This window comes from Canis aureus, chromosome 7 (genome assembly GCF_053574225.1).
Source record: "Canis aureus isolate CA01 chromosome 7, VMU_Caureus_v.1.0, whole genome shotgun sequence".
Lineage (NCBI taxonomy): Eukaryota > Metazoa > Chordata > Mammalia > Carnivora > Canidae > Canis > Canis aureus.
The window spans coordinates 15,065,812-15,091,055 of NC_135617.1; the positions used below are offsets into that span (position 1 = coordinate 15,065,812).

Genomic DNA, 25,244 nt, shown 5'->3' on the forward strand with positions numbered 1-25,244 from the left:
CCATTCTCATTGTTGCTATCTCAGTGGGTACAAATACATTGGCTATTCATGAAAACAAGACCAAAAAAAAAAAAAAAAAAAGACTTAGCAAAATAAAATTAAATGCTAATGAGTACTGAGTTTTTAGAAATCTTTGCAGCTTATTTCACAACTCAAACTGGTTGGTATAATTGTGACAGAAGCGACCTGGTCTCTATTCTGGGGGCATGCTGGCTGTTTCTTCCTCTGGGAGAAGTGTCTTTGACTTTGCATTTAAAATTTCAGGGTTCCAGTCCTGAATGATTAGAAGAATGAAAAATTCACAAGATAGCACCCTTTAGATAACAGGCTTTTAAAATCTTTACAGTACACATCATTTCCTAGTGTTGCCAGATATGGAAGCCCTTCTGCATTTGTGTTCTGTTTGGGCTGATTTGCCTGCATAAAATTCATGGAATCAGACTGTCTAACTCAGGGAGGAATTATAGATAAATGATGACCTGATGTATCATGCATTAAGTCCTTGGTGAACCCACCAACATTCTTATTTAAAATTTTCAATTTAAAAAATTTTTTTAAAAAATATTTATTATTTATGATAGACATAGAGAGAGAGAGAGGCAGAGACACAGGAGGAGGGAGAAGCAGGCTCCATGCCAGGAGCCCGACGCGAGACTTGATCCCGGGACTCCAGGATCAAGCCCTGGGCCAAAGGCAGGCGCCAAACCACTGAGCCACCCAGGGATCCCCATAAAATTTTCAATTTATATTAAAAAAACTAATCAGCATTTAAAACATTGGGGGAAAATGTAGATATTTTTCATCATTGTATCACCTAACTCAGTAACAGTTTTCTCTTTCCCTGTATCTCCCACATGCATATTTTTAGGAAATATCATTTCTGATGTACACATCTCTTTGTATTCTGTTCATTTTTTTTTAAAAAGCAAATGCCAAAATTAAACGTGCTTTACTTTTGAGGAATTATTACTTTAAATAGACTTAGGAGTAAAATTACTAGATGAAAGTTTATGAACATGGTTAGGTCTGTTCCTAGGCATTGCCATGGTGTTTTCCAAAAGAGAAGCACAGATTTTACAAAGGGACCAGTAAAAGACTGAGATCCCAGTTTCACTGAAGGCTTACCAGTAACTGTTCTGATTCCTTAAAAAGAAAAAAAGAAAAGAAAAAAGAAAAAAATCATTTACCACTTTATTCATTACGAACTCTTATCTTCAGGTTCCTCTGTATTCTGGTTCCTTAATCACCTGTAAGAATTATTTTCCCTAATTGTCCTAATTGTTTTTGGGTTTTTTATTTGTCCTAATTGTTTCTTATGTGACTTAGCCGTTTTAATTCTTTGTCCATTTTTCCACTGAATTTGAGGTTTCCTTAAAATGTAATTGATCTATTTATATCTCACAGATCTACTCAGTGATATTTGAAGCAAATATTTTCTCAGTCTTGCTTGGAATCTTAAAGATGCATGCAGATGGACAGTCTGATTCATGGTTTTCCTCGTCCATTCTGACCCTACTGTAGGCATCCACAGTGCTCATGTGGGTGTTTGTCCAACATCTTCCAGCCTCGAACCCAACCCTGCAGAGGAAGGACCTCTGCTCCTTCCATGGAGCTGCCCACCGCCTCCCCGAGGCCAGCTCCAGACTCAGGGGGCACCTGGGACTATTGACTTCGGACCAGGACCTCCGAAGGTCCTAGAGCAGCCTGGGTAGCCCATCTCACTCCCACACTTGATAATGGATTGCCTCTCAGCCTCAGCCTCCTTTCTCCTTCATCTTCTCCCCACCCCACCACGTTGTCAGCCCCCCTCCCCCTATTTGACCTCACTGCCTCTCTGCCTCCTCTGAGCTCCATCATAGAAGCTGTTCTCATCCGTAGGATCCCCCATCCCCTCACCTTCCCCATCCAGCAGGGCTCCCGTCCCCCTGGTCAGCCTCGCTCTGCGGAGTCCCACCCCCTCCCTTCTTTCCCTCTTCAGGAAGTTTGGGTTCACATTCTTTCTTTTCTCTCTTCAACTTTCTTTACAGGTTCCTCCTACTTTACCAATATAAACCTCTCCCTTCTTTAAAAACACTCCTCCAGGTCTTGGGTGTGTTGAAGAACAAAAAATAGGGGGGCCTGGGTGGCACAATTGCTTCAGCAACCAACTCTTGGTTTCGGCTCACATCCCTATTTTGGGTTCCTGGGATCCAGCCCCGCCTTGGAGTCCGGGCTCTGGGCTCTGGGCTCCAGGTTCTGCCTGTTGAAGATTCTTTCCCTCTCTCTCCCCCTTAGTCTTCCCCTGTGCGCATGCACACTCGCTCTCATAAATAAATCTATCACTTATCTTATTCTATCTATCTATCTATCTATCTATCTATCTATCTATCTATCTATCTATCATCTATCATCATCTATCTATCTATCTTTAAAAAAAGAACAAGGGATTCAAGCTCTCTGTCTCTGGAGACTTCATCCTCCAATTTCAACTCCATAGATTCCCAGGCACCCAGTGAGGGGCCATCAGTCTCTTGCTGTTTTAGGTGCTGCCCCGGTTCTTGGCTATAACCCACCAAAATGAGCAGGCAGTTAGTTTTTTTGTTTGTTTGTTTTTCTTTCTTTTTAGGAATTTTATTTATCTGATAGAGAGTAAGGGAGCACAAGCAAGGGGAGCGGGAGAGGTTGAAGCAGACCCTCCGCAGAGCAGGGAGCTGTAATGATCTTTTCTCAATGAAGAAATTTGGGCACAAAGAGGTACTTTACCCAGGAACACCCAGCTAGTAAGTGGTGGAGCTTAGATTTGAACTAAGTCATCTGGGAGAAGCCAGAGGCCCCTGCTGAACACCGTTTTAGCCCTTACCTTACTTACTGGATCTGTCTGACCCTTCTTTCCTGCTTTTCCTTCACAGGTTCCTTAAATACTGATGGCAAAGGGCATGAGATATTCTTTTTTATCCTTATATATATATATATATATATATATATATATATATATATATAAGAATGGGAGTTTATTTTTTATTTTTTACATTTTTTTTTTAAAAAGATTTCATTTATTTATTCAGAGCGAGAGGCAGAGACACAGGCAGAGGGAGAAGCAGGCTCCATGCAGGGAGCCCGACATGGGATTTGATCCCAGGTCTCCAGGATCACTCCCTGGGCTGCAGGCGGCACTAAACCGCTGCGCCACCAGGGCTGCCCTATTCTTTTTTATCCTTAAGGTCTCCTAGATGGACTAAAAATTAAATTTATTTGAGATAGATTAGCAAGAGAAGAGAAAAAGTTATATGTGCGGAGCGACCTAGTAATGAAATTGAGATCTAAAGAAATGACCAAGGCAGGCAGTTTTTAATACTTTTTAGACAACGAGACAATCAATCTTTGAGGAACCGATAGGAAAAAGAAAACCATGGGAGCGCCATTTAGTAAGGAATTCTAAACAGAATTTGGGCTGAGGTCATAGATTAGTAAAAACACTAGTTGTCAACACAGCCCTCTTGCTCTAAATTTCCTGCCTCTGGTGGGAAAGAGACACTCTCCTTAGCTTCTGGTTCAAGGAGGATGCCTTCCACGTGGGAGATTTATTTCCTGCTTTGGGGGCCGAGGAGGAGGGGCTGAGTGTGCTTGCACAGGCCGTCTCAGGTCACTGTTATACAAAATAATCAATAGGCCAAAGTGGCACATTTTGGGGCAGCCTGCCCTTGGCCCCTGCAATAGTTCCTAGGATTCCATCCCCCACCATCCAGAGTCCAGCTCTTTTCTGTATCTTCACTTAGATGTCCCTTAGCCACCTCAAATTCAGCACATCCTGAAAGAACTCCTCACCCTCCCAACCAAACCAACATGCCTTTCTGTGACCTCCCTGGGAATGGCATCATCATCCATTTAGTTATTCAGATGGGATGCTAAAAAGTCATTCTAGATTTCTCCTTGTCCATTGTCTCCTACCTGGCTTTCAAAGCCCTATACTGCAGAACCTTCTTTCCAATTCTTTCTTTTTTATTTTCTTTCTTTCCTTCTTTCTTCAGAGGGAGAGAGAGAAAGGATGGGAAGGCCAGAGGGGGGAAGAGAGAGAGAGAATCTTTTTTATTTTATTTTATTATTTATTTATTTATTTATTTATTTATTTATTTATTTATTTATTATTTTATTTATTTATTTATTATTATTTTATTATTCTTTCTTTTTTATTTTCTTTCTTTCCTTCTTTCTTCAGAGGGAGAGAGAGAAAGGATGGGAAGGCCAGAGGGAGGGTGGGAGAGAGAGAGAATCTTAAGCAAGCTCCATGCCCAGCATAGAGCTGGAGCCTGACACAGGGGTTGATCTCACTACCCTGAGATCATGGCCTGAGCCGAAATCAAGAGTAGGACATTTAACTGACTGAGCCACCCAAGCACCCCACCAATCTCATTTCTAAACCCTTGCCTATTATATGCCAGCCACACTGGTCTTCTCTCTGCTTCACAAACCCACCGAGCTTGTTCTTACCATAGGACATTTGTCTGAGCCATTCCTTGTGCCTACCATTCTCATCCTCAAAATCTTGGCGTTGCTAGATCCTCCTTGACATTCATTACTCTGGGTAAATACCACCTCCACAGAGAAGCCTTCCTTGACCAACAGAGCTGTTTAATGCAGCTGTCAGTCACCCACTAGCACGACACCTTACTCTAATTCTCGGCATGGCACTTATCACTTACTGATTGATTTGTTTATCATCGCTCCATGTGATGTAAACTCCAGGAGAGCAGAGACCTTGTCTGTTCTGTTAGTCCCTGTAGCCCAAGCATCCAGAGCTGTCTTGCATATAATCAAAATAATATTGACAAGAGCTGTCATTTATGGAGCATTGCCAATGTGCTTAAACAAATAGTAATATATATATTACTTACCCTCATGTGATAATCCCTACTTTCACAATTATATACATAATGTATAATTTAACATATATGATACAAAATATCTATGATCTATAATATATAATGTACTTATATGTGTATGCGTGTGTGTGTGTGTGTGTGTGTGTGTGTGTGTGTGTATCCTCCCAGTAATGGAATAACAATACCTAGGCTCCTATGATTTGGTGAGAAGTAAATGAGGCAGGAACTATTCTCATTCATTCATTCATTCTTGGAGGGTAGGTGTATTGTTATTAGCATCAGTAATACTATGCCTGGTTTGCCAGTGAGGAAACTGAGGTACGTAGTGGTTAACCAACCGGCCTGAGACCGCAGAGCTGATAAAGGATGGGGTCAGGCTCAGACCCAGGCATCGGTCTCTAGAGCTGAGGCTGTTCGTGTTCACCCCCCGAGGGAATGGCTGTGCCTCATCACCGGGGTGCTCCCCAAGCACCTTCCTCTCCTGCGGCCTCTCCACCCCACAGCCGGAGGAGGGGGCACCCCATGTCTCTTGTCTGGATTTTGCTACAGCTTCTTAGCTGATGTCCCAGCCTCCAGGTTTCCTTTTTAATTTTACTAGTGTTTAATCTAACATGTAAATCAGAACTGTTGGCTCCCGATCGCGTGGCCTAAAATCTAAACTCCCTTTCTTTACAACCTGAATTCCACTCACATCTCTAGCCTCGCCTGGTTTCCCACTTCTCCCTCTCGCGCACATTTATTTCTCCCACGCCAAATGACCCTGGGATCGCAGTAGCACACGCTGCTGTTTTGCGGTTCTATGCCTTCAGATTGCGGTCTCCTTTGCCTTGCTTCATTCCACTGATTCTCAAGTTTTATTTCTTTTTTTTTTCAAATAAAGATTTTATTTATTTGAGAGAGAAAGAGAGCGAGAGAGAGCATGCACAGAGAGGAAGAAGCAGACTTCTCCCGATGTGGGGCTCGATCCCAGGACCTCCGGATCATGACCTGAGCTGAAGGCAGACACATAACCGACTGAGCCAACCAGATGCCCCTCAAATTTTATTTCTACTTAGAAATTTTCCTAATGGTCTCCTCGACCTCCTCCAGTCCCCTGGCACTACCTACATTGGGTGTTTCTTTTCTCTCCTGTTTCATTTCATGCAGACCTCCCTCATGGAAATACTATATTGTACATGTCTAGGCTCTTTCTATGCCCCGCCCCTCCACCTGGGCTTTCCCTCATCCTTACCTGAGAACATTATTATTTTGAAGAAATTGGCTGACTGGCTTCCCTCTGGCCCTGGTACCTAACAGAAGGCCTGGTAAATAGTAAGCATTCTGTAACTGTTTGCTGAATGGGTAGTAGCTTCCAAAAGGAATTTGAGGTAATCCAGAGATAAGAGATGGGATAGTCAACCATCACATAAAACTTTTAGAAACCAAGTGAAAAAAATCATGTTCTTGGAGTGAGTTTATTCCTGGAATTGGGCCCAATTTAACTTTGAGTTTTTTGGCTACCAAGATAAAAAAGGAAACTTGCACTCATGACCCTGAAATCAAGAGCCACATGCTCAATGGACTGAGCCCCTTATAGACAGGGTTTTGAATGTAAACATTTGTAAAAGTTTTCCTTAATAAAAGCTCAAGGGTTAACACTGAATTGCTGTTCCAAATCCCAGGCATTTTTCTGGGGACCTACTTTACTGTAGTTCCTATGTATATATATATATTTTTTTCTGATACAATTTATTATAGGGGTGGAGTTTGAAAAGCCTAAAGGTTTTGACAGCTTACCCTACAACCATAGACCCACTGTTTAGTATAAGTTCGTTTGGAGCGGAGAAGTTGAGGGCAAACTTCAGCTAGTCTTGCTTGAGTCAGCTATTTTACATTTAATTCTATGGTGATTATAGTTCTTCCATGTTGTTGGTTAAAAAGAATTCTCCTTGCATTAAAAACCGGGTGATCCAGGCTTGGATGTTCTCTCATGAGAACTTAAGGCCCTGACTTGTTGGGATCCCTGGTTCGAAGGCCATCTTGCCTCCATGGAACAGTGAGCTATAGCAGCCTGCGACTGGGCCACAACAGTTCTTCACCAACAACTATTAGCTCAAATACCTATACAAGCCCTTGGTTGGGCCCAAGTTCTAGATCCTAGAGTTCTGTGCCATCAGGTATGGGAGGGATAACTTTGGTCCAAAAGATTTAAGGGCAAGGTATTATAAAATAGTTGCCATTCTCTGAAAAATATATTTACTGAGTACCTACTGTGTGTGGGGCACTGGGCTGGGTACTGGAGGTACTGTGTTAGCACTGAAGTAGGGCTCATCGTCTAGTATGATTTCTCACTGAGTTCACAATCTGGACAAAGTCACAAGGAACCATTCCAGTGATACTGTCAGGACCTCTAGGAACCAAATAAGCCCAAAGTAGCTGAGTTCATTCACCTGTTAGATGAGGGTGGTGAGTATGGGCCATTTAAATATTGAGGGACATCTGCCAAGTGCTATAATTTAACATTAACATACGAGTTAGCTTAGTTGATGCAATTTTCCCCCTTGATCCATTGTTAGTGAACAAGATCAGGTGGTCTTGGTTTTTTTTTTAATTAGGAAAATTTTCAGACACACAGAAAAGTACAATAGTAGTCCAACAAATAGCTTTATAATCATCACTTTGATTTCATAGTTGTTAATAATTTGTCATATTTGCTTCAGCTCTTTTTTTCCTTTTTGGTGTGCATTATAGAATAAATTACAGATACCATGATATTTAACCTCCAGGCACTTTTGAATGTAGCTCTGATAGATTCCTCCCTTGTAGACAGCCTCCAGGATGCCCCCCCAGTGTTCCCTGCTTCCTGGTGTTCATCCTCTTGTGTAATCTCCTAACCCTGAGTGTGAACTGGATTTATTGATTTGTTTCCAACAAATAGAATATGGCAAAAGCAATGGGATATCCTTTCCAAAACGAGGTTATAAAAAGACTTCTGAAAGATAACTGCCACCCTGGATAATTTCTTGATTATATCCTGTGAGACACTCTGAGCCAGGGGCACCCAGCTGAGGCTGCCTGGATTCTTGACCCACAGAAACTGTGAGGTAAATAAGTGTTTGTTGTTTTAAGTTGCTAAGTTTTGGGGTAAACGGTTTTTCGGCAATCAATAAGTACACCTACATAGCTCCAATCCTATTAACCCGAATAGGATACTCTTTCAGCTGCTGCTGAGTTGTGAAGAGTGAAGCCAGGTTGTCAGCAGAGGAGAGTGCTTATCCTGCAATGGTAGGTGGCAGGCATTGGATCTCAGTTGCCTCAAGTTATTTAAATGAAAGGTTTTTACATCTTTTAGAAGTAGAATCTTATCTTTCTCTCAAGATGCTATCATTATTGCCCATTCTGATTCTTAAAGGATTATTTTCATCTTGGCACTGAAGAAATCTGTATCAATGCCAAAGTAATAGAGCTTGCCACACGGGAGGTTTCTGTCTCTGGATTTAGTGATCTTTGAGAAAGCAGTCTCTCTAGGGAGAGAGCTATGTGGCACATTTAAACCCATTTAATGGCCAGGATATGTGGGCAAAAGCATTCAGTAAAGGAGTAATAACATCTCCTCTAAAGTAGGATAAAGACTCAGTCCTGCACTGAGCATCACACAGAATTTTGATGTGATGTTTAGCATAGTCATGGGTATATCATTTAAGGATGTATAGAGGGCAGCCCTGGTGGCTCAGCGGTTTAGCGCCACCTTTGGCCCAGGGCCTGATCCTGGAGACCCAGGATGGAGTCCCACGTCAGGCTCCCTGCATGGAGCCTACTTCTCCCTCTGCCTGTGTCTCTGCCTCTCTCTCTCTCTCTCTCTCTCTCTGTGTGTGTGTGTCTCATGAATAAATAAATAGAATCTTTAAAAAAATTTAAAAAATTTAAAAAAGGATGTACAGGATTCCCATTTTTTTTTTTAGGATTCCCATTTTAAAAACTAATTAATTAATTAATTTATAAAGGGAGGGGTAGAGAGGCAGAGGGAAAGGGAGAGAGAGAACCTCAAGTAGGCTCCACGCCCAGCGTGGGGGTCGATCTCATGGCTCTGAGATCATGACCTCAGCTGAAATCAACTGATGGAGCCACCCAAGTGCCCCCAGATTCCCATTTTTAAAGGTAAAGCCTGTAGCAATTTGATTTCACCCCCAGGGATCTGTGCCTAGTGCGTGAATCTGAGTAAGATTCATCACTCTGAGTGGGCCCTAAACAGTTCTGGAGGTTAAAGATCTTTACCAGTTTTTGGTGCTTGGTCTGATGTTCAAAAATGGTTGAGGAGCCTGGATTCCAACTGAGGTGAAACCTGAGATCCGTAAAATGACCAAAGTTCTTCAGGATTGTGGAGTTTGCTTGCATGGCCCTGATGGCCAAACACAAAACCATGAGAATCTATTACTAGTCAACTTTCTTATAAGTAAAAGTTCCTTATAAAAGGATTTGAACTTAATTTTTTAAAGATTTTATTTATTTATTCATGAGAGACACACAGAGAGAGGCAGAGAGACAGGCAGAGGGATAAGTAGGCTCCCTGCGGGGAGCCCAATGTGGGACTCCATCCTGGGACCAGGATCACGCCCCAAACTGAAGGTAGACGCTCAACTGCTGAGCCACCCAGGCGTCCCTGAACTTAAATTTTGATGTGGCATTGAGTTTTGCCTGATGTGTTGTTTCATTGACCAAACCAGACTTGTGGGAGCTACCAGATAGTCTTTATGGGATAAAGAGATGGAACAACTGGTTCCTTTGCCCAGATACAGGGCAGCCAAGACTGAAATGAAATTAAGGGGAAAGACTCTCCCGGGATGTAGTTTGAGTTGAGTGATTTATATTCTTTACCCTCAGAAGGTATACTTGGGAAGGGGCGACTGGGGAACCCATGTGACTTTTATACCCCTCAGATTTTCAGTCCAGTGTGTAGCAGAACTGAGAAGCAACAATATTGCAGCAACTTCAAGAAGAGAGAAATTAGGCCAATCACTGGTGAGTCGGTAACATTACATCACCGTTAGGGATATTAGCTGTAGTTCTTTCTGACTTCCAGGAGCTGCTGTTTAATGATAATAAACTATGATGTGAGTCTGAGCTGGCATTTGCCTCCTCCTGAGGAATACTTTTTTTTTTTTTTCTGAATTTCCCACGTGGGAAGTTTTTTTCCCCCACAACCGGTGCAAATCCTCTATCCCAGTTTTCTAAAGTTAGAGTTTATGCTCATGGAGGCTTTGGGTGGGTAGAGGTCAGAAGGTGCTCAGACACATTAAGAGGGCTGAAGTATAGAAGAGCAAGTGCAGGGACGCCTGGGTGGCTCAGTGGTTGAGCATCTGCCTTTGGCTGGGGTCGTGGCCCCGGGGTCCTGGGATCGAGTCCCACATTGAGCTCCCCACAGGGACTCTGCTTCTCCCTCTGCCTGTGTCTCTGCCCCTCTCTCTGTGTCTCTTATGAATAAATAAATAAAATATTAAAAAAAAAAAAAAGAGCAAGTGCGACTCATTCCTTGTAGTGGGGAAGGGATGTACTTGTGTCTCGTCTTAGGGAATCCGAAGAGGTGGGGCATCAGCAAAGAGGAAGAGGTGAGATGATTGGCTGGTCAGTGGGGACAGGGTCAAGATAGTTCATACAAGCTGAGAAAAACTCTTTTCGTGTGTTCTTTTAGGGAATCTTACAGAAAATTGCAGGAGTATCTGGTTGCTTCCCAGAGTTAAATCTGAGGAGGGATTAAATTCAGGTGTCTCTTCTGGTCTATCTCCCGATGGTTAATAACCTCACAAATAGGATAGTAACCCCTTTCTTCTGCATAATTGAAAGAATCACATACATGGCAATTTTAGGATATGCTGGGAATGTGAACAAGAGCTCTTTAAAGGAAGTGGCCCAACAAAGAGAGTCTGATCAGGAGTGTAAGAGAACAGAAAGTAGATTTTATTTTCCCTTGCAGCTTTGCTCTTGGTAATTCATATGCAGAAAAAGAGCTTAACGTGTATTCTTTGAAGTTGGCTGGTAAGATTCTGTGACCTATGCTATCCTTGGGGAAAGTATTAAAAATCTTTGTTTCTCAATTTTCCTCAAATTACCAGTTAATTAAAGGCGAGGGAAGGACAACTAGAAATACGAGCGATGTCCTCATTGACTTCACTGGAATTATCTGCTTATAAGTCATATCAGTGCTCGAGTATAAGAAAGCCCATAGTTGAAATACACAATTACCCTTTATTTCTTAGACTAAGAGAAAAATGAGAGCTTGAACATTTTTTGACTGTTTTCTTTAATTTCTCTCTTGAACTTATATTTTCTAGCAAAGCCCTTTCTCTTCTGCCACTTATAGGAAATTTAACTAAATGGCAGGAGAGTTGATAGTGACCACTGCAAAATGGGAACAAAATTAGTAAGGGAGGGAATAGATGTGAGTCAGAAGTTCATTTCTGTAGCTATTTCCAAAGCCCTCCAGTAAACTTTCTATCCACGATGCCATCGTGATATATATGCAAAGTGGTCAGCTTTTGCTTTAGAAGTATGTTAGTGGAGATTTACTTTCCCAGGAACGGATAAATATGGCCATAAATTCTTTGTGTGATCCCAGCGGAAAGAACTGGGATCAATGGCAGAAATTCTAAGGTGTTCTATTTTGTCTCAATGTAAGGAACTAACTGTAGAATAGTCTGTCCTGCCCAAGAAGTGATAGAGACGTCCTTAGCAGGGTTGGCGCTGGGGAATTTGTAGTAGGAAAGTGGGAGAAGGGATGGAGAAGGGATGTCTACAGTGGGAGAGATGTTGGACTGGTTCTGTCCACAGTCACTACTTGTTCTCATTACTGGTGATGAGTAGAAGATTATTTCTAATGTTAAAAATAACATTAGTTTGCAAAGTACTAGTTTGCAAAGTACTTTTACATTATTATACCTTCTAGTTTGCAAAGTACTTTTACATTATTATATCTGCTAATCGTCACAGTAGCTCTCCATTTTAAGAAAGGACAGAGACTAAACATAATTAAGGGTAATATCACCTAATTGACAATTTCTACTGTGATAAGTACCAGATGGACAGAAAAGTAAAACTGAGAGTTATTTGCCCTCAAAGACCTGCTTGAGGAGATAGGACATACACACAAATCAGACTATGAGATAGCACGTGTGAAATACTTGATGATGAGCTAGGTTGGTGGTTCTTAAATGGTGGTCCCTGAACTAGCAACACTAGATTATCTGGGATCTGCTAGAAATGCAAATTTTTAAAAAAAAAATTTTTTTTTAGAAGTAGGTTCCATGTCCAGCATGGAACCCAATGCAGGGCTTGAACTCACAACCCTGAAATTAAGGGCAGGCTGGGTGGCTCAGTGGCTTAGCGCCACCTTTGGCCCAGGATGTGATCCTGGAGACCCAGGATCGAGTCTCACGTTGAGTTCCCTGCCTGGAGCCTGCTTCTCCCTCTGCCTGTGTCTCTGCCTCTCTCTCTCTGTGTCTCTCATGTCTCTCATGAATAAATAAATAAATTCTTAAAAAAAAAAAACAAAAAACCCTGAAATTAAGACCTGAGTTGAGATCAAGGTTTGGAAGCTTAACTGACTGAGCCACCCAGGTGCCCCATAGAAGTGCATTCTTGTGTCCTGCTCCATACCTCCTGAATCAGAAATTCCTGGTGGGGGGTGGGGGTATCAATCAGTGTTTTTCAAAAGGCCTCCAGGTGATTATGATGCATGCTCAATTTTAAGACCACGGATCTAGTCCAGATGAATACTCCTCAAACTCTGGCATGTTAAGAGTCACCTGGAACAGTGCTATTTGTTTTCTTAAAATTTTTTCAAGTTTTTATTTAAATTCTAGTTAGTTAACATATATATATGTATGTTTACTATATTTATGTTTACTATATATGTTTACTATATATATGTTTACTATATATATATATTAAAATTACATCTGGAACAGTGCTATTTGAAATATGGCCCAAGAACTTCAGGCTCTCCAGGTGATTTTTATTGACCTGAAAGCTTATTAAAACATTTTCTAGTCCCACTCCCAGGCATTCTGATTCAGTAGATGGAACCTGAGAATTTGTTTAGCTGTTGGGCTCAGACTCTTTGAGCAGCTCTGCTCTAAGCAGTTGTGCCTCAGGGGTTTAGCAGAGGAATGGGCAGTGAGAGATACTCATGTGCTGGGACGGTGAGGGTGATCTTCACTGAGTAGAGGAGGGAGAACCTGATCTGAGGGAAGGCTTAGGTTGGATAGGAGGAGGTTATCTGAGGCCAGGGAGGATGGGGTGAGCACCCAGCATGTTTGACTGAAGTAGAACATTCATGCTAGCTAGACCTTGGCTTGTCCTGCCTGGGACTGGGGGCAAGTTAGCAGCTCCCCGCAAGGAGGAGGCTGAGAGCCAGGCAGCAGGCAAACAGCCTAGGACCAGGAGTACTCTCTTAGTTGGCGCTGTTATATAGTCCCACCCTTTAAGTGGGACTTTTAAGACCCATTATTGCTCTATTTTCTCCTCTTCCCTTCATTCCCCTACCCACCACGCCTGGCTTGCTTCAACTATACAGCTTGTTCTCTCAGTTTGGCCTGAATCTTCAGGCTTGGATTCTGACCATTCTTCTCAGACTCCATGTTGATTTAGTTCTTTCTGGACAACCGTGTTCCTTTGCTCTCCATATTCACCCTTCTCCGTCATCATCCACCCATCATCACCTCAGTCAGTCCTTAATGGGGGTGAGGAACCTAACGAACATGGTCAGTCTTCTTTCATATACTTTCATCTTTGTTGTGTCCTGGTGTCTCCTGGTCAGCTCTGTGTTGCTGTTCATGACAGGAGAAGTGGAAGATAGGGTGGCAAGAGCTAGATCAGGCTTGAAGGTCAGGATAAGCGGCCTTGGATTAATGGGGTTGCTTAGGATTTTGACCAGTGATCTTGTAAAATCCAATCACAGCTCAAGAGCAAATATGCTATAGGGTTCTGGAACAGTTTTGTTATTCTTTACTTAGCAACCTCCACTCAATTTGTGACATCCTTGGGTGCCCCAGTGGTTAATGCATCTGTGTCATGGCTTTTGCCATGGAGAAGAGCTGCCCAAACCACCCAAGAGAGGTAGGATCAGATTTTAGAAATGTCTAGGACCAGCTAGCATTCCCTAGCCCTCAGTGGAGCCAACGCCTGTTGCCCCTGCTGTGGGCCCTTCTTCTTCATGGCTTCTCCTCTCTGGCTGGCTGCTCACCGTCCTTGCATTTCCTTACTGGTCTCTGCTCCCTAGTGGCCACTTGAAGATCCGGGCATGGAGTTCTGTGAAATCACCCTGGGCACCTGAAGTCACCCTGCCTTCATTGGCTGGATATACTCCACACTCTCTTGCGATGCAGGTTCACCCTCACAATCAGAAGGGCTCTGCACACTAATGGAGGTGTTCTATCTGCTTGGAAAGTGACCTCTGGTGGAGCATCCCTCAGGGAGTCTGGTATCCCTCACCTCCCAGGGATTCTGATATTTTCAACCTTCATTTGCCCTCACCAGTGGTTCTGGTCCACACTCCCAACCTGGAAGCTGGCAGGGGGTCACAGGTGCTCAGGTATCTCTTAGCCACCTGAGTCCCTCCCTATAGAAAGTAGTGGGGATAGTTTACCTACTGAAAGTGAAGCTTGAGTTACCTTGTCCCCCAAGCCTGTTCCTTCAGTGCCCTTCAGAAGTGCCTTTAGTGTTTTGTTTTTGCAATGTCTGACCGCAAGATCTGGAACCAATTGGTGAAAGCTGGGAGTGCTCCAGTCTTGAGACCTTAGCTTGGCCTCTGTCTCTAAGTAGAGTCAAATCTAAATTCAATTTCCCTCTTAAAATTACTTCCTGCCAATGTCCAAAAGGCCAAGGCTAGAACAATTTGAGCAAGAAAATATATACTAATAGTACTGGATTATAAGCCATGGAATAAAAGAAGTATTGATGGATACATACTTACATAAATAAATAATTGAATACATTAGTAAATAGGGGATGTAGGGAATAGTAGAATTCCAATCAATACATGTAGAAGGAATGAGAAAAATAGAAAATCCTGACGAGGCAAACATCATAGTAGTAACTATTTCAGATAACATCCACCCGTGGATGCTGAAATCAGTGGGGCAGAGTTTGCTGAGAAATATGATATTTATAGAGTTTCAATATATCTCTCCAAGTTTATTAATTGCAAAGGAAAAATAGTACCATTACAGTGAAGAAATCTGTGGGCACCACCTTTACCACATAGTCAAGGTTAACATCACAACTAAGAAGACACATGGAAATTATGGATCCTCTGATAGGTTGCCCTGAGAAGGTATATTAGTCAGGTTTCTTCAGAGAAACAGATCAATAGGACGTAGGTAAATATATACATTGGTATGTATATGTTTAATATAAAAGTTTAGTATAAGGAATTGGCTCTTGTATTATGGAGGCTGACATGTTGCAAGATCTACAGGGTGAGTGGACACTGGAGACCCAGGAGAGCTGGGTCAGCAGGCTCAACACCTAGAAAGAGCCATATTTCAGTTTGAGTCCAAAGGCAGGAAGAAGTCCATGTCCGCATTTGAAGGCAATTAAGCAGAAGGAATCCTCCCTTACTCTGGAGAGAGTCAGCCCTTTTTTTTTTTTTCAAAGATTATATTTATTTATTTGAGAGAGAGTGAGGAAGAGCGAGAGAGCACAGCAGAGGGAGGAGAAGAAGGAGAGGGCGAAGGAGACTCCACGCTGAGCAGGGAGCCTGGTGGAGGTGGGGCCATCTCACGACCTTGGGACCATGACCTGAGCTGAAGGCAGATGCTTAACCAGCCACCCAGGTGCCTCCCCCCACCTTTTAAAAAAATTAAGGCCTTCAACTAATTGGATGAGGCCCACTCATATTAGAGAGAGTAATCTGCTGTAGTCAGTCTGACACTTAAGTGTTAACCTAATTCAGAACACCCTCACAGGGGCACCTGGGTGGCTCAGGGGTTGGGCGTCTGCCTTCAGCTCAGGGCGTGATCCCAGGGTCCTGGGATCAAGTCCTGCATCAGGCTCCCTGCAGCGAGCCTGCTTTTCCCTCTGCCTCTCTCTCTGCCTCTCTCTCTCTCTCTCTCTCTCTCTGTCTCTCATGAATAAATAAATAACATTTTAAAAAACAAACATAAAAACCCACCCTCACAAAAACCCAGAATAAACTGACCAAAAAACTTAGCACTCTGTGGCCTAATTACATTGACATATAAAATTAACCATCACAGAAGGTTACATTATGACTTCCGTGGTATTCTTGCCAAAAATGCATGACCTAATCTAATCATACAAAAACTTAGGCAAACTCAAATTGATGAGCATTGTACAAAAGAACTGACCAGTACTCTTTAAAAGTGTTGGGGTTATGAAGGACATGGAGAGACTAGGAATTTTCAGATTGGAGGAGACTGAGGGTACATGACACCCACATGCAGTGTGGGATCCTAGATGGAATCCTGGATCGGATCCTGGGACACGAAAGGGCAGTAGTTGAAAAACTAATACAGTCTGAATGGAGTCTATAGTGCAGTTGACAGTACTGTATTAATATTAATTTCTTAGTTTTGATACAGGTACTATGATTGTATAAGATACTGATATTAGCAGAAGCTGTTTGAGGGGTATAGAGGAGCTCCTTTTTTTTGCAACTTTTCTGTTAGTCTAAAATCATTTCAAAATAAAATTTTTGTAAAGGCTTCCTGCTATTTGGTACTTGAGGACTGTTCAATAACAGAGTATATTTTGATATTCTTTAAATTTATGACTGTTGTGTGTGTGTATACACTTGTAATTTTGTATCTACCGTTCATCATTTTCCACGAATTCCGTCCTGGTTTTTTTGGAAGCATCTTTAAAAAGCCCTAGGCTTTTTTTCTTTCTTTTTTCCTATATTCAGAATTCCTTCCTCTCTAAAGCATTGTTTTTGGTAAAGGATCACAGCTCAACCCTCCTGCTGTTCCAGGGGGTGTTAATCTCTGGGATGATGATCCATGTGGCATATTACACAGAGCAGAGAGCCTAAGGCCAGAGGTTAGAAGACCTGGGAGCCAGCCTTCTTAGTCTGGTTCTATTACTAACTAACTCTGTGAATTTTTAGTGTTAATGTTCTCATGCCAAATAGGAAATTTGGGCTGAATACTGCATGTACTAGTTGATGTATGGATTCAAATGATTATATTTTTTATTAAATTTTTTCTTTTCTTTTTTTTATCAAAGTCCCATGTGCTCTTATTTTTAGGTTCCTAAGGTTGGTTTTTTTAAAATTATTTTATTTTTTTATTTTTATCCCTTTGTATTTTTTCCTCTTGTCTCCAAAGTCTTTGGGTTCTACAACAGCTGTCAATTTATACACTTCACTCTGGCATTTCCCTTAGACAATCTCTTTCTCTCTTTTTTAAATCAAAGAGATCAACATTTTTTTTTTTCTTTCAAGCAGGAAGCTACTACAGCTGTCCTGTCTTTTTTAAAAAATATTTATTTATTCTTGAGAGAGAGCGAGAAGCAGAGACACAGGCAGAGGGAGAAGCAGGCTCCATGCAGGGAGCCCAATGTGGGACTCGATCCCAGGACTGCAGGATTATGCTCTGAGCCAAAGGCAGACACTCAACCGCTGAGCCACCCAGGCATCCCCAGCTGTCCTGTCTTGTTTTTCTTCTCTCTGAAACTGTGTGGGCCTTCTCACAGTAGTCCCTAAAACTGTCTCATGGCTTCTGCATTGTGGGCTTCCTTATGTTTGGGCCTTGACTGGGCCAAGCCCTGGCATAGTCCTATAGGGATCACTGGCTCACCCCTCCTGCCCTTGTAGGATGGCACAAGAGCTCTGGGTCAGGGTCGCTCAGCCAACCTGCATCACTAATGCCAGCCACTCCATGAGGCCAAGGCATGGAGCCAGCAGGGTGCATTAAGAAATAACTGACACTTTTTTTTTTTTTTTAAAGATTTTGTTTGTTTACTTTAGATCGAGAGTGAGAAAGTAAAGAGTAGTAGGGAGGAGCAGAAGGGGAGGCAGAGGGAGAGAGAGAGATTTTTTTTTTTTTAAGATTTTATTTATTAGAGAACGAATGTGCACAAGTGAGGGAAGGGACAGAGGGAGAAGCAGACTCCCCACTGAGCAGGGAGCCCAATACAGGGCCTCCAGGATCTTGACCTGAGCTGAGGGCAGATGCTTAACTGACTGAGGCATCCCACGGAAACAACTGACACTCTTGAGAACAAATGATTTATCCAGGTTCGCTCTGTTATTTTTGTCTAGTGTTTTCCTGTGTATTCCCAGTATATGGATGGAGGGCTTAGATCCCAGGGTAAGGCTCAAATAATGGAGAGATTGGTTGACAGTGGGAAACACCTTAGGGGCCTCTGGTATGGACATCTAACTTGCTTGTCCTCACCAAGTAGACAATTTGGTTAGGGCATATTTAGGGCATTTCTTGGTCCCAGTAGAATATAGAGTAGAAATGAATTTTTTAAAGATGATCTCCAGCTCCATTTGTTGTTGTTTTTTGGGGGGTTGTTTTTATAAAATTGAGATATAAGTAACATAAAGCATTATGTAAGTTTAAGGTGTACAGAGTATTGATTTGATACATTTCCATATGTTCATATTGTGCTGTGTTGGTCTGTTAATTTGCATTCCCAACTCAAGCCATTTCTCCTTCTAGCTTGTTTATACACAGTCATCAGATACTTAATTTTGTCAGCCTGCCACTCAAGAGCAGTGAAATGGGTAGATATTTGTAGCATACAGCATTTAGAAGCATGCTTGGTATGTAGTAAATATTTCATTAGAATTTGTTTAATAAAAATAGGAAATTATTCTTACTTTCAAAGACCGTATCATTAATTGGAAAGATAAAATGCACAAACAACCAAAAGAAAAACAAAACAAAACAAAATAAAAACAAAAACATACCCAACCAGCACATAGTTCATTATGGATGAAATGCCACCCAAGAGGCTGGGTGAGAAGAGCCTCTGCTGTGTGCTCTCAAGTCACCTCACTTATTCGTCTAAACTACCAGCAATTCCTCCCATTTTATGGTTCAAAAAATTGAGGTTAGTAGGCATAAAAGGCCTTACAGTCCTACAAGGTCATATGTTAATAGCAAGGTTTGAACTCAGGACTGTCTGAACTGAAGACTCTTGTTACCACCAGATAGAATAGACAGAGAAAGCTTTGGAAGGAGGCTTGTGCTGGACCGGGAAGGATGGATAGAATTTACCAGATGGAGAGAAGTGGGGAGCACATACAGACTGTGGAGGGCAGGGAAAGGGGTAGGTACAGCATAAGAAAAGATGGGACCTTGGGAAGCATGAAGTGTGCTGGGAAGGGGGGGGTCCCCCCCAGACTTGCCAGAGTAAGGAAGGAGCATCAGATAAAGCCAGAACATGGGTTGGAGGCAGAGCATAATGAGCCTTGAATTCCGAGTTTGGACTTTATTTCATAACCCATATCATAGCCCATTGATGGTAGTTGTGAAGGGGAGTGACATGGTGAAGAGTACTTTAGTGATTTAAGTCAGGTGGGATAGGAATGTGCTGCAGAAACAAAGGGGCTGCTATCATGAAAGCGAAGGCTTGAGGTACCAACATATGGTGCTAAGTACTTCATGTGCATTATGCCATTCATCCTGATGATAGCCCTAAGAAATGAGCACTGTTTATGTCATCCCCATTTTCCGGATGGGCAAACTGAGGCTCTGGGAGGGTAAGTACTGAGTAGGCTCCCACAGGGATTACTGATGTTGCTGGGATCTGAATACGGTGGATCCAGTTCCTCCTGAGCTGCCTCTGTATGCTACAGCGCCTGACACTAGCTCGGGAGACAAGTTGGGGCAATTTTAATAGGTCAGATGTCCAGTAGTTCGGTAGTGATGGAAAAGGAGAGATGGGAGCAGAAGTGCAACACATCGTTGTATGTGAGCCCAATCCCTAGGCCTGTAATTTCATAGTTTCTGTGTAGCTCTTCCTTCAGAAGCTGGTGCTCAGTGTGAGACCATTGCCAAGACCATGGTGCAACATGGAAAACCTTGCCACCTAGCTTAGGCTTCTTGAATTTTTCCAAGGAAATGTATTAATTTAATAAAGTAGGTGCCTGAGGCTGGTGTGCTTGGTGTGGGGTACCTTTGAGATGGTTTAAGCAAATTTTCAGGTGTTCTTAAGCATCTCAAGTTTTAGTTACCAGAGTTTGAGACGAGGAGGTGCCTCCAGAGGTCTGTGGGTGATCACATCTCCCTTCACCCCATGAACCTCCCCCCTCACCTGCTTTTCTTGATATGTTCCCAGTTACTTCTCTGTTTTGCTGCTGTATGGGTTGATATACCACAGAATTGTCTGTTTTACTTTTGTTTCTAATATATATATTTTTTTCTTTTTTTTTTTTAAGAAAAAGAGGGTGCATGCATTTTGTCTCTGCAAAGCTTTTGACACACAGTTAAATGGACATGTAATTTGTTCTTTATGTGATGGTGGCCATGTGGGGCAGTGCAGGCCAGCCCAATAACCTCTCTGCTCTGTCTGCTGCAGGTGATAAGAAGTACATCATGGGGCCCAAGCTTTCTACTCTTGATGCCACTGTCTTCGGACACTTGGCACAGGCAATGTGGACCTTACCTGGGACAAGACCTGAGCGGCTGATCAAAGGCAAGTCCTACAAACCTCTTCGGGTTTTGGGAGTTGCTGTGGGATGAAGGGGTGTGTAGGGGTAACACAATGAAGTATTCTAGGCCAATGCCTGTGAACTTGACTAAGTTTCATGGTGACACCAGGCTGTGGTGTCTAGGGCCAGGGTCAGTTTACTGTGCTCATGATATTTAGGGGTTGAGGAGAGACCAGGCTGCAATCTTGCCTAGACTATGTTCTCAACAAAGTTGACACAAATTGTACTGTGTATCACACCAGGGCTTTTCTTTCAACTCCTACGTAGTGGACTTAGTACTTGTTGATACAGAGCTTGAGTTCCACTTAGTGCTTTTGTTTTGTTGGCTTTCTTAATTTCCTTGGGACACAGGTGGCTCACCACTTTCTGATATATCTAATGCTGCTGCAAACATGGTAGGCTGGGGCTGATGGACTCACTGCCCATCTCCATGCTGTTTTTGAGTCTGAGCAGGTTTATGTATTTCACGTGTAGGTATAAGTACATACGTTTCTACATCATTGGAGTTCAAAATATTCTTTTCTCCTATTCCAGTGGGTGTCTACAGGTCATATATTGAGAGTAGTAGAGCTAGAAAGTTCAAGATTGTGAAAAATGGGGCAAGTGTCAACAAATGCTTCGTAAGTCAGATACAATGTAAGATATTATTACTTGTAGTAGTTGTGTATGTTGCCTAAGAAACACAATCTTGTATTTTTGTAGTATGAGCTTGGCTGTAAGGCCTGCCAGAGTTTCATTATGGACTGGAGGAGTAGAAGTAGGGGTGAATAGGACCAGACCTAGAGGAGGAATGAATATATGTGTGGGGGTGGGTGGAGGTAGGGGTGGTAAGCCAAGAGTAAAATTCATGTTAGCAAGGGGGCAGGGAAAGTCAGATCAAAGTGAGTTGATGTCAAGGACCAGACCTTGGCGTGTGTGTACGTTGAGGGGTGCAGACTGAAGGGGTGGGATGTACAAGGAAGCTGGGCCCCTGGGAGAGGCTTCCCCTGTGTTGGTGGGTGGGAACTGTTTGGAGTCCTCTCCAATTTGAAGAAGTACCTAAGCAAGTGCCTGGGGGCTGGGGATAGAGGGTTCAAAGTCCAATATTTGGGTTTGAGAAGGGGAGTGACAGAATTGACCAGGGTATTTATGCCCTGACTGAGCAGGCTGGGAGTGTAGATGAGGTCACCAGTGAATAGCATATAGAATGCTTTTAATGTTGGATGGATGATGGTTGGGAACCAACCAAGGCAGAATGATACAAGAAACATGACGCAGGTGAATACTCCTGTGTGGTGGTCACAGGTAGGTGGATAGGAAGGTTGGTGAAGGCTATGGCACTCTGGTGTGTGTGTGTGTGTGTGTGTGTGTGTCTGTGTGTGTGTATTCATGTGCATGCCCAGAAGCTCAGACCAGGCTAAGGACAGAAGTCATTCTCCAGATCCTCCTATTGGAGGGGTTGGGGCTTCAGCTACATTACCAGACTTGGTTGGAATGGGTCAGGCACTGGCTGAAGGTCTTCCAGAACTTCAGCTGAGTGAGGCCTGGGATAGTATGCACTGATACTTAATTTCCTAAATAATCAGCACAGAGATGTTCTTTATCTTACAATATGTTAAAACTTACCTAAATTGAATGTTATCCTAATGGTGACATTTGTAGCATTTAACATAGTTTCTCTTCATTTTAATTATCTAAAAATATATTGGTTCCCTTTAGTTCATTTAGAGGTATGTTTTATATGTACCCTCTGTTCCTGTTACTTCCTACTCCCTCCCTCCATTTCCCCAGCACACCACTTTTACACACTGGTGAGTACACAGACTGTTACATCTGTCCACATAATTCTTTATTTTTTTTTAATTTTTGATTAAAAAAGTATTTTAAAGATTTATTTATTTATTCATTCATTCATTCATTCATTCATTCATGATAGACATAGAGAGAGAGAGAGAGAGAGGCAGAGACACAGGAGGAGGGAGAAGCAGGCTCCATGCTGGGAGCCCGACGCGGGACTCGATCCTGGGACTCCAGGATCACACCCTGGGCCAAAGGCAGGCACTAAACCACTGAGCCACCCAGGGATCCCCTGATTAAAAATTTTTTAATTTAAGTTCAATTATTAACGTATAATATATTATTGGTTTCAGAGGTAGAGCTCAGTGATTCATCAGTCTTATAGGAAACAAACTGAAGGTCGCTGGAAGGGCAGAGGGTGGAGGGACAGAGTAGCTGGGTGATGGACATTAGGGAGGGCACTTGTAATGAGCACTGGGTATTATACTCACATACTTCTATATGTACATACTCCATACACACTCACTTGTACACACAGACTTGTATTTGTACCAAGTGCTTGCTCATGCGCGTGCGTGCATGTGCACACACAACTGACATCATCTGTTATTACTCAGAAGCATTTAGGTATCCATTATAAGTAGAACTATCAAATTCTATGGAATCCTTTCTTGCAGGGATGAACCATCTTTTATTAAATTATTTATGACTTGGCCCTTCTCTCTTTCACTTCCTGGAAGGACTCGAGACATTTATTGTTCTTTTTAAAGAAATGGGTCAGCCTTTTTGAAGGATTGATTTTGAGTCCCACTCAATGCCCACACATTTGAGGGAATCTGACACCATCATCCGTGAGGGACTTTGGCACATGGTTGCATGTACTTGATTCTTAAACAAGTTAGCAGCTTCCAGCTCTCCCTGGGGAATGGTGTCGCATGAATCATTAAAGTCCCTAGAGAGTCTCCAAATCACATTTTGGTCATTGGTTCCATGCTCTTCTTCTAAACCTTCTGACTGGAGCTGCTAATAGGAAGGGAAACTACTACTTTCGCCTCTACTTCTTTCTCCGTCTTTGCTCTTCCTGTGGTGGAGACTTCCCTAAGAAGTAACAAGAGGAAGGAGAAGCAGAAACAACTAAGAACCTGTATGATTTAGAACTGGCTCAAAACCAGGAGTGTGAATGCTTGGTTGGATGAAGCAATTTTCTGCCTTAACTTTGGAGCCGCCAGGGCACTGTTGGCCTCACTGCATGTGTGAGTGTGTGAGTGCATATGTGTAAATATTAGCTTTTGGTCCTAGATATTAGTTACAGTATCTAGCCACACAGTGTACTGGAGCCATCTAAAATAGTGAGAAATTTGCCTTGATTTAGGTGAGTAAGTTGAGGGACTTTGAATATTCAGCAATTCTTAAAATATACATAAGTGTGTGTTTGCATATATATATATATAGATAGATGTAGATATATGAAATATTATTTTCTTGCTGGAGAAAATTTCAAAAAGTAGAAAAGTTAAAAAAAAATAACTTGTGCCCCCTGTCACACACAGAGAACTACTGTTAATATTGTAGCATGTGTCCTCATCTTTCAAGAAGTACATGTATGTGTATATTTTTAAAAATTAGGATCCTGATGCTGATACAGTTATAAACCTATAGTTTTAATGAACTATGTATTATGACCATTTCCCTTGTCATTAAATATGCCTTAAAACAACATAATATTCTATCCCATGGCTACATTGTAATTGATGTGATTAATCTTCTTTTTCTGGACTTGTGGGTTATTTCACATTTTTTTAAACCAGTATTCTATAGTGAATATTGTATAAATACATATTCTTGCTTATTTCTGGTTATTTCCTTAAGCTAAATTTCTGGTTGGGGAATTTCTACCTTAAAAGGTTTAAGCTCTTAGTCTACATGGCTAAATTGCTTGTTAGAAAGACTGTAGCTGTGTATATTCTTATTTAAAAAAAAAAAAAATCACGACTTGAGCCAAGACAGATGCTCAACCACTGAGCCACCCAGGTGCCCCTTTTATTGGAAATTTAAATTTAAAAATACATGATTGTCATAATAAGTTCAATTATATAGGAAAATTTTAAAACATTTATTTAAAACAATTTTTTAAAATATTTTATTTATTTGAGAGAAACATAGAGACAGCAACAGAGAGTGTGAGTAGGAAAGAGGGGGAGCAGTGGGGAGCCCCATGCAGGGCTCTATCCCAGAATCCTGGGATCATGAATTGAGCTCAAGGCAGATGCATAACCGACTAAGCCACCTAAGCAGCCCTGATTTTTTTTTTTTGGCCCTGAATATTTTAAAAGATTTATGCTGTCCCCCTCATCCATGTCCAATATCACTCCCATAGAATAACCAATATTAAGAATTTGGGATGAATCTTTCTGTGCCTTTCTTTTTCATGTGCAAATTTACATATGTGTATATAGTAGTTTTGGTTTGTTTTTACTATTTTTAAGCTAAGCAGTAGAACTGTATTATACACATTATAACTTGCTTTTTCCACTTAATACAATATTATGTCTTTTTAACAGCTACAGAATATATAAAATTGATACAGTATAATTCATTCAGTCAATCCCTATTGATGACATTCAGGCTGTTTTCACCTTTATTTTTTACTGACACAATGCTGTTGCTATCCATACCCGTATATCTTTATATACTGGTGCTTTTCTTTTAGTAGACTGGAGAAATAAAAGTGGAGTTCTGGGCCAACAGATATATACATTTAATATTTCAACAGGAGATTTTGGATTACTTTCCAAAAAAGTGTATAGCAATTTATAATTCCATGAGACATGTAGTTACAATGCCTGACCCTCCACATTGGATATTATCAGACTTTAATTTTTACTGGTTTGATGTACGAAATCGTTATCTGATTATTAAGTACACTTTGAAAAAAATGGCAGTTTTCCTAT

The 25,244-nt window shown here is 41.9% G+C and overlaps 1 protein-coding gene across 6 annotated transcripts in view; it reads left to right on the forward strand.

Annotated features, from left to right (window-relative positions):
* FAXC (failed axon connections homolog, metaxin like GST domain containing) overlaps positions 1-25,244 on the forward strand; it is a 78,178-nt gene that overhangs the window by 41,390 nt on the left and 11,544 nt on the right. For all 6 annotated transcript variants that reach the window (XR_013382965.1, XM_077902991.1, XM_077902993.1 and 3 more), the window contains one exon: positions 20,385-20,501. Coding sequence is in view for 5 of the 6 variants with exons in the window: in XM_077902991.1 (XP_077759117.1) it covers positions 20,385-20,501 (117 nt within the window). In the remaining variant the exon portion in view is untranslated. The remainder of the gene's footprint in view (positions 1-20,384; positions 20,502-25,244) is intronic.